General features: G+C 29.5%; 2 protein-coding genes across 2 annotated transcripts; both read left to right on the forward strand.

Annotated features, from left to right (window-relative positions):
• The first annotated feature begins 475 nt into the window (after positions 1–475).
• LOC119680760 (probable peroxisomal acyl-coenzyme A oxidase 1) lies at positions 476–3498 on the forward strand. Its single transcript, XM_038093723.1, has 7 exons — positions 476–638; positions 1271–1430; positions 1491–1783; positions 1848–2253; positions 2312–2918; positions 2978–3133; positions 3196–3498. Exons 1-7 carry the CDS (start codon positions 500–502, stop codon positions 3454–3456), a joined length of 2022 nt encoding a protein of 673 aa, XP_037949651.1. The 5' UTR covers positions 476–499; the 3' UTR covers positions 3457–3498.
• Positions 3499–4773: 1275 nt separating this feature from the next.
• LOC119680759 (probable peroxisomal acyl-coenzyme A oxidase 1) lies at positions 4774–8548 on the forward strand. Its single transcript, XM_038093721.1, has 7 exons — positions 4774–5012; positions 6350–6509; positions 6570–6862; positions 6927–7332; positions 7389–7995; positions 8055–8210; positions 8273–8548. Exons 1-7 carry the CDS (start codon positions 4874–4876, stop codon positions 8531–8533), a joined length of 2022 nt encoding a protein of 673 aa, XP_037949649.1. The 5' UTR covers positions 4774–4873; the 3' UTR covers positions 8534–8548.
• Positions 8549–10027: the final 1479 nt, after the last annotated feature.

The following is a 10027-nucleotide window of genomic DNA, read 5'->3' on the forward strand; positions in this document are numbered from 1 at the left end:
TTTTGCCACATCTTTTTTATCCACTTTCTCTTAACATCCTAATTGATTGTAAACTTATGTTAATAATTAATTAATTATAAATTTAATTATATTAATGAATTTATAAATATTAATTAATAATGAATTATAAATAATTATTAATTAATAATGAATTATAAATAATTATTAATTAATAATTAGTTAACTAATCTGCTTCACACACACCAAATAATGCATGCTCATAAGAAGGAAATTCCTTTTTTTCCATAAGAGGAAAAAGAAAAGAAAAATAATTGACTAAATTACTTATTATCAAATCAAATTGATCAAATTGATTATTTAAAAAAGCTAAAAAAGTAGTAGCTTTTGCCACTTACTAAGGCTTTTCTTTCGAAAAAATTTATGTTTAGTAATAAGACGGTCGTTCATGAAAGCGAACATTTTAAATAAAAAGTTGGAACAGAAAAAAGTTGCAGATAGTATATTGATATTTATTTATAATTATTATAATTGAGAATTTATGTCTGGAAAAAGTTTAATTCCTGCTACGGTGAATCCCGATTTACAAAAGGAACGTAATGCAGCCAGTTTCAAAGTTGAAGATTTCGCAAGTTGGTGGCATGGTGGAGCTGAAAAATTAAAATTCAAGAGAGACGTAGGTAAGTACTTCACAATAAAAAACTCAACTTTTTATTCCTTTTGATTTGATGATGAAATTATAATAAATATAATAATCTATGTAATCTATGTAATAATTTATGTAATTAATTGAAAAATAGTTTACTGTTTTAGAAAATCTTAAAAGCTTTTAAATAATAATATAATAAATTATATAATAAAATTAATTATCTAAAGAATTTAGTTAATTATTATAACTACTAACACCTATGGTGGGTAAGTGATTTAGTAAAAAGTTTAAACGAAGTCACTGGTATGCAGATTGAGATAATAAACATTATTTCAAATTTCACAAAGATAAGATCTGTTGATTACCAAAAAATTGAAAAATTTGTATGTCGATTATTGAACATGTAGAACTAAACATTTTTCTTTATTAATATTATTACAGATTAATTTTGTAATTATATAATAAATCGTTTTTAATCACTCTGATGAAAATATTGCTTGTGTTAAATTTTTATTCAAAGGCTACACTGCACTAAAATAAAAACAAAGACAGAAAAATTAGATTAAAATAAATACCAATTTCTGTCAAGTACTTGCTTGAGTTTGCTTAAATATTTCTTATCTTGCGCATATGATTAATCAAGCATAAATCTTTTAATTTTAGAAAACTACATGTTACAGGATTTAAAAGAAGATAGCCATTTGTTTTACTATAAATCACATAAAGATATCTACGAACAATCTATAATGGAGTCAATCGAAGCCGCTAAGAAGTTGAGAAAACTTCAAGAGGAAAGAAATCCAGGAGGAGATGATATTTGGCCGTAAATATTTAGCATTTTTTAAAGTTTTGTTTATTTTAATACTAATTATTGCTCATTTAGAAACCTTTACATGTCAGAGTACTTTTGGGGTGCAATGCCGACAGGCAATCCGTTCGGTGTACAATTTGTAATGGTTGTGAAAGCTTTAAAGCAACAATCCACAGATGAGCAATATGAAGAGTTTGGAAAGCGGGTAGCAAATTTCCAAATTTCAGCCACTTATGCACAGACCGAACTCGGTCATGGTACATTTTTGCGAGGTTTAGAAACCAGAGCAGATTATGATCGTAAAACTGATGAGTTTATTTTGAATACTCCAACCATATCAGCATATAAATGGTGGCCTGGTGGATGTAAGTATCATCAACCACCTCAAAATAAAATAAAAAAATAAATCCACTGGTTTCTTGATTATAGTGGGCCATTCTTCGAATTACTGCATTGTGGTGGCACAGCTTTATATAGACAATGATCCGAAAGGTGTACAAATGTTTTTTGTGCAAGTAAGAGATGAAGAAACACACATGCCATTACCGGGTATTGACATTGGTGATATAGGTAAAAAAATGGGTTTCTATGGAGTAAACAATGGATTCTTGGGATTGAAGAATGTTAGGATCCCACGTACAAGAATGTTAATGAGAAATGCTAAAGTACATCCTGATGGTACATTCGTAAAGAGTCCTACATCGGTATTAACCTATTTTACTATGGTTTATTCCCGTTGTTTTGTAGCTTTCACAGCTTCTACGTTTATCACAATGGCTGCAACTATCGCGATTCGTTACTCAGCTGTAAGGAGACAAAGTCCAATAAATCCAAAGTATGTTTAATATTTATGTATAATTCATTGTTAGTCAAATAAAGTAAATTTTTTACAGTGAACCAGAGCCACAAATTATTGATCATGTCACTCAGCAGATGAAACTATTTCCTGAAATAGCTACAGGAGTTGCATATCGGTTAGCCTCCAATTATTTGATGTCGTTGTTTGTACTCACATCGAAGGAAATTGAGGGCGGTGAATATGGTCGTTTACCAGAAATGCATGCCCTGGCATGTTTACTAAAAGCTCTAAGTTCTTATGACTCCACAAATGGCATAGAACGTTTACGTTTAGCTTGCGGTGGTCATGGGTATTTAACTTCTGCCAATTTGGGTAATCTTTTTGTTGGCGCGACTGCATCTTGTACATATGAAGGAGAAAATACTGTATTACTTCTACAAGTCGGTAGATATTTAATGAAGTCTTGGCGTAATGTGATTTCTGGTAAACCTTTGGCACCAACAACGGCGTATTTGGCTGAAGCAAATAAAGAGTTTGGAAATTGGACGGGTAGTTGGGAAAACTTAGTAAAAGCTTTACAGTTTTCTGCAGCTAGAAAAACTAGAACTGCTTACGAGAGTTTATCTCAACGTTTGAAGTCTGGCCAAACTGAACATGAAGCAGCGAACAATACTGGCATTGAGTTTATACAGGCAGCAGAGGTAGAAATTAAACATAATTTTACATTCCCTTGAAAATGTTAATAGTTTGGAACTTACAGTTACATGGACGTGCCTTCATAGCAGATACTTTCTTAAAACAGTTCCGAAGCCTGCAAGCTAATTCAGGTTCTGTATCCTTTAACAAAGTTATTGAAAATCTTTTAGAATTATTTTTGGTACAAACTGTACTTAAGTTCATGGGAGATATTTTAATGGTAAACCGAACTTAAAATAGATACTGTGTCTACTTTTGTTAAATGAGAAATTATTTTTTTAGTTCAAAGGACTGACGCCTATCGAGATAAGTTCTTTACAAACCCGTTTGGAGGAAGTTCTAACAAAAATACGACCTGATGCAGTAGCTATTTGTGATGGTTTTGATTATCGTGATTGTACATTGTCTTCAACTTTGGGTTCATATGATGGCAATATTTATGAGCGTCTGTTTGAAGCGGCTAAGAAAAGTCCACTTAATCAGCAACCAGTTCCAAAATCGTTCCATGAGCACTTGAAACCGTTTATGAAATCTAATCTATAAAACACATATAATTTAAAAATTTATTAACGAAAATTTGCCACTTTTTTATATATATATCCAATTCTCCTATACATAATAAAAGACATGATTGAAATATAAAATATTTTAATTTAAAATATGTTAGCTTCATAATAATGTAGAGTTCATCTAAGATACGCTTTGGTGTTATTTTACAAAATCGTTCAGTAAAGACTATAACTGATATATTATAATTAATGAATAGGTTTTCCTAGTTAGTCCTGAATTCGATCGTATTTTATCTTCTTATTGCAATAAGTTCTTAAAAACTACACCAACGTATTTTTTATGAAGCTCCAATAAATAATCAATCTAGAAATTTATGTTAATGTACACGATTTGATCTTTGAAATCATTATTTAGTAAATTACAATTTTCTTTAATTGAATATAGTTAATTGTTACTTTTACAAATTAAGTATTTAATAGTAATTAAGAATTAATGAGCAAGCAGTCTATACTATCGGGTTTCAGTTAATAGTAAGCAATATAATAACATGTTTTCATTTAGTTTCATAATATTGAATAAAAAATAAAAAATTGTTCTAACCTAAGTTCACTGTACTGAACAATGGGTATACGAAGAAAACAAATTAATTTATGTAAAATTATATTACAAAACTAATTAAAATTGTGTTAAAATATAATTAACACATTTACACCTATGAACTTCAGCACTTAAAAATCGTTTCGCTGTTATCGGATATATATACATAAGCCTACCCAGATCCGAAATCAGTAGAAGCTCGTATACTGATATGACATTGTCATATACTTTATGCAAGCATAAAGTGGAAAAACTATTATTTAAGAAATATATGTATGTAAATTAGTAAAAAATTAAAAAGCCGAATTAATTAATTTCTTTTAAGTAATATTTAATTTTTATTCAAAATAATAATGAAATATTGAAATCTAGGGGGAAGAAATCTGTGTACGCCCATATATATGCTCTAATTTTATTTTGACATTCACGTATGTATTTTATACATACGTTTTTAAATAAATATATTATTTTTTTTAAAATATTATTCACTATATTTATATTTATCACTAACCTAGCACAATAAATGTAACGCATTTTATTTAAATGATAATGATATGCTCCGACTCCCTTTCTTATTAATACTCATTTGAGATAATGCATTATCAAAAGAGGCAAAAGCTTATTTACTCATTCTCGGCCTGATCTAGTTGAGTATTCAAGAAAATAACGTAAAGCTTTTGCCATTTACGCTGACTTTCGTTAGAAAAACACATTTACTGGTCTTCAGAAAATTGTGTTTTCAGTAACCGGATAGTCGCTTCTGGAAGTGGACGTTGTAAATAAAAAGTTTGAACACAAAAGACTTGCAGATAGTGTATTGATTTTTATTTATAATTATTATAATTGAGAAATCATGTCTGGAAAAAGTTTAATTCCTGCTACGGTGAATCCGGATTTACAAAAGGAACGTAATGCAGCCAGTTTCAAAGTTGAAGATTTCGCTAGTTGGTGGCATGGTGGAGCTGAAAAATTAAAATTCAAGAGAGACGTAGGTTAGTGTTTGTCGATATATTACTCTTAAATTTTTATGCGTTGTGATTTGATATAAAAGTATAATTATATATTTACAATTTAATGAAATTGTGCATTATTTAAAAAAATTTTTAAGGACACATATAAATTTAGTTTATATATTAATCATAATTAATATAACTATAACTATAATGAAGGAATATTAGTTTTATTATTATTAATATATTAAAACTACATCGATAATTACTTCAAAATTGTAATGTAAACTTATTTACATTGTTATATACCTAAAGCAAATTGATGCAACCCTTAACCCCAGTGGTAGGTACGTGATTTTGTGAAAAGTTTAAAATAATATACTGGTGTGCAGATTAAGATAATAAAAATTATTTATATTTGTCAGAGATAAGATCTGTTGATTACACAAAAATTTTAAAAATAATTTTTCTTCTTGAACCTGGGGGTTCGAAAGTCGAATAGTTTTCAATACATATATATCTGCACAAATAACAGATACGGCTCTATATACAATAATACTATACAATAATACAATAAATATTATTTCATATAAAATTTATTTTAATTTCATCAAACATATGTAAAGTAGAATAGTCTAAAATATTATACATTATATTCAGTCTATTATTGTTAGTCTATTACACGCTCCGCATTCGGGAAGGTCCATTGAGCTCTAAAATACCTGAAGCGGAAATCTTGTTTATAAAAGTTAACTCTGCAACTAAGAAAGATCTTGTCCTCTTGCTATAAACTATATTTCTAAAATAATTAAAAGTTTAAAAAAACTGACGTTCTACCTTTTAATTAAGATTTGAAGAACACTTTTTTAAATTTTAATTTATTTAGTACATAATATATATGTATTATTTTAATATACAAGATATGTGCAGTTCTTATTTTAAGTATTTCAGATATACTATTTAACTATTTAAATTTATATAACAGTTTGTATTTTAAATAATTATATGCATATATATTTCAAATTCATATTAATTGAATAATTAATTAATTTAAATTAATTGCACTTCAGATATCTTCACATATGTTATTAGTTCCGATAATTAAATTTTTATTTTAGTTAAAAGATAGAATTAATCAATTCTACTCGGATAAGTGCTTAAGATTTGATGGAAAGAGTGTAAGTTACTTTCCATTGAAATAGATATATAAATTAATTTATTTCTTTAGCTTGTAATGCAGATTATTAAAAATATGCAAAATTTTACGTTGTATTGAATGTAAATTCCTTGTACACTTTTTGGTCTTAATACTTTCTGTTTCTAAAAATATTCGTTATGTTATCTATATGATTAATCAAACATAAATCTCTTAATTTTAGAAAACTACATGTTTCAGGACTTGAAAGAGGATGCTGATTTGTTTCTCTATAAATCACATAAAGATATCTACGAACAATCTATAATGGAGTCAATCGAAGCCGCTAAGAAGTTGAGAAAACTTCAAGAGGAAAGAAATCCAGGAGGAGATGATATTTGGCCGTAATTATTTAGCATTTTTTAAAGTTTTTTTTATTTTAATACATATTACTGCTCTTTAAGAACCCTCTACTCTTCAATCCATGTTGCGGGTGCTATGAAGGCGGGCAATCCGTTCGGTGTGCAATTTGCAATGGTTGTGAAAGCTTTAAAGCAACAATCCACAGATGAGCAATATGAAGAGTTTGGAAAGCGGGTAGCAAATTTCCAAATTTCAGCCACTTATGCACAGACCGAACTCGGTCATGGTACATTTTTGCGAGGTTTAGAAACCAGAGCGGATTATGATCGTAAAACTGATGAGTTTATTTTGAATACTCCAACCATATCAGCATATAAATGGTGGCCTGGTGGATGTAAGTATCATCAACCACCTCAAAATAAAATTAAAAAATTAATCCACTGGTTTCTTGATTATAGTGGGCCATTCTTCGAATTACTGCATTGTGGTGGCACAGCTTTATATAGACAATGAACCGAAAGGTGTACAAATGTTTTTTGTGCAAGTAAGAGATGAAGAAACACACATGCCATTACCGGGTATTGACATTGGTGATATAGGTAAAAAAATGGGTTTCTATGGAGTAAACAATGGATTCTTGGGATTGAAGAATGTTAGGATCCCACGTACAAGAATGTTGATGAGAAATGCTAAAGTACATCCTGATGGTACATTCGTAAAAAGCCCTGCATCGGTATTAACCTATTTTGCTATGGTTTATGTGCGTTGTTTGATTGCTTCCAATGCTTCAACGCTTATTTCAATGGCTGCAACAATTGCTACACGTTACTCAGCTGTAAGGAGACAAAGTCCAATAAATCCTAAGTAAGTTTAATATTTATATAATCCATTGTTAATCAAATAAAGAAAATTTTTTACAGTGAACCAGAGCCACAAATTATTGATCATGTCACTCAGCAGATGAAACTATTTCCTGAAATAGCTACAGGAGTTGCATATCGGTTAGCCTCCAATTATTTGATGTCGTTGTATGTACTCACATCGAAGGAAATTGAGGGCGGTGAATATGGTCGTTTACCAGAAATGCATGCCATGGCATGTTCACTGAAAGCTCTAAGTTCTTATGACTCCACAAATGGCATAGAACGTTTACGTTTAGCTTGCGGTGGTCATGGGTATTTAACTTCTGCCAATTTGGGTAATCTTTTTGTTGGCGCGACTGCATCTTGTACATATGAAGGAGAAAATACTGTATTACTTCTACAAGTCGGTAGATATTTAATGAAGTCTTGGCGTAATGTGATTTCTGGTAAACCTTTGGCACCAACAACGGCGTATTTGGCTGAAGCAAATAAAGAGTTTGGAAATTGGACGGGTAGTTGGGAAAACTTAGTAAAAGCTTTACAGTTTTCTGCAGCTAGAAAAACTAGAACTGCTTACGAGAGTTTATCTCAACGTTTGAAGTCTGGCCAAACTGAACATGAAGCAGCGAACAATACTGGCATTGAGTTTATACAGGCAGCAGAGGTAGAAATTAAACATAATTTTACATTCCCTTGAAAATGTTAATAGTTTGGAACTTACAGTTACATGGACGTGCCTTCATAGCAGATACTTTCTTAAAACAGTTCCGAAGCCTGCAAGCTAATTCAGGTTCTGTATCCTTTAACAAAGTTATTGAAAATCTTTTAGAACTATTTTTGGTACAAACTGTACTTAAGTTCATGGGAGATATTCTAATGGTAAACCGAACTTAAAGTAGAAACGGTGTCCACTTTTGTTAAATGAGAAATTATTTTTTTAGTTCAAACGACTGACGCCTATCGAGATAAGTTCTTTACAAACCCGTTTGGAGGAAGTTCTAACAAAAATACGACCTGATGCAGTAGCTATTTGTGATGGTTTTGATTATCGTGATTGTACATTGGCTTCAACTTTGGGTTCATATGATGGCAATGTTTATGAGCGTCTGTTTGAAGCGGCTAAGAAAAGTCCACTTAATCAGCAACCAGTTCCAAAATCGTTCCATGAGCACTTAAAACCGTTTATGAAATCTAATCTATAAAACATACGAGTACAAAGATTGTTTGAAAATGTTGTATGTATTTGTTTTAGGTTGTTATGGGTAATAAAGTAATTTTTTGTTATTTGATTTTATGATAAAAATAGAATTAATTTCTTGTATTTTATTATTACTTTTAATAGCTGATATAAATAATTGATTGATTGCTGGAGTAACTATGAAGTATTATTTTTATATATGAATGTTGTTTTTAGTTTGACTTATAGGAAATATTTAAAATATAGTTAAATATTTCTAATATATGTAAACTCATCATAATTATTTAAGTAGCTTTTTTTACTGGTTGTAAATATGAAAATCGCAAGGGATACACATTTGTTAAGAGATATTATAATTTTCATGAGATATACGTTACATTTGGTGAATTTTGTATACACGAACCCTTTGTGATAGAGTGACAGAAATTGTCTTGATTTATTCCTAAGACGTAAAAACTTTTAACCAAAAATAATAAATAAGCGCAATAACATATATATATAAATAAATATTTACATAAGTGGAGTGCAAAAAATCCCCAGGAAATTTCAATTTACTTTACCCCAATTTACTCGAACTAATACGGTCAAAATATAAAATATAGAAAACGAAAAATAGAAAACGAATACATTTAAAACATTATTAATATAAAAGTTTATGTATCTGTGGTATAACTAACCTTTGGATTAAACTTTATGGTTTAAAAGATAGATAAAAAATCGACTTTCACCAATTAAACAGTTAAAGAATTACCTGATACACTCATAAGATCTATATTAGATTTTATAACTTTAGATTTTCTTAAAAGAATACTATGTTTACTTTAGATTTCATGATCAATCAAGGATCTTAATTTTCAACTCAATGTGTTCTGACTACATATTCTGTATATAAAAAAAGTAGAAAAATATTTATTATACTAAAGACATATAATTTAAAAGTTAAAAGGTTGAAACTCTTGTTATCTGTTGGTTTTATCGGTCTTCCATAAGATATAATTACTCTAAACAAATACTGGTCTATAAGCACTGAGCACACGTATATTTTTAAAAACCATCTCATTGCTTGTGAATGGTACTGTTTCTCTTAAAAATGAGTTACCTTTGTACTTAAGAGAACACTCTATTGATAAGAAAGCTCATAAGCATGACAAATGAAGCTTTAAAAGAACACAACTTTTCATTAACTATTTAGTTTGTGCGTCGATATTGTGGAAGAATTTGTGTGCGGTTCTATTTTGCCATCTGTGATATAATTTAGAATCGGTATTCTTTATAGATATCTCCATATAACAAATTGGAATTGATATAACATTAATTTTGAAAGAAATTTTTATATTTATAAGCCAATTAAAATGCCTGAAAAGAAAAGTATAATACCGTCTCGTGTAAATCCCGATTTGCAAAAAGAGCGAGATTCAACAAGCTTCAGTATACAAGAATTTCAAGAATGGTGGGCTGGAGGTGCTGAAAAATTAAGAGAAAAACGCGAAATAGGTAA

The sequence above is a fragment of the Teleopsis dalmanni genome, chromosome 2 (assembly GCF_002237135.1).
Source record: "Teleopsis dalmanni isolate 2A chromosome 2, ASM223713v2, whole genome shotgun sequence".
Classification (NCBI taxonomy): Eukaryota; Metazoa; Arthropoda; class Insecta; order Diptera; family Diopsidae; genus Teleopsis; species Teleopsis dalmanni.

What these genes read in the sequence shown, in the direction of transcription:
- LOC119680760 (XM_038093723.1), top strand. Translation starts at nt 500, where the DNA reads ATGTCTGGAAAAAGTTTAATTCCTGCTACGGTGAATCCCGATTTACAA. An exon ending in GGAGGAGATGATATTTGGCC is followed by an intron (nt 1,431 to 1,490) that starts GTAAATATTTAG and finishes TTGCTCATTTAG; the next exon opens with AAACCTTTACATGTCAGAGT. An exon ending in CAAAGTCCAATAAATCCAAA is followed by an intron (nt 2,254 to 2,311) that starts GTATGTTTAATA and finishes AATTTTTTACAG; the next exon opens with TGAACCAGAGCCACAAATTA.
- LOC119680759 (XM_038093721.1), top strand. Translation starts at nt 4,874, where the DNA reads ATGTCTGGAAAAAGTTTAATTCCTGCTACGGTGAATCCGGATTTACAA. An exon ending in GGAGGAGATGATATTTGGCC is followed by an intron (nt 6,510 to 6,569) that starts GTAATTATTTAG and finishes CTGCTCTTTAAG; the next exon opens with AACCCTCTACTCTTCAATCC. An exon ending in TAAATGGTGGCCTGGTGGAT is followed by an intron (nt 6,863 to 6,926) that starts GTAAGTATCATC and finishes TCTTGATTATAG; the next exon opens with TGGGCCATTCTTCGAATTAC.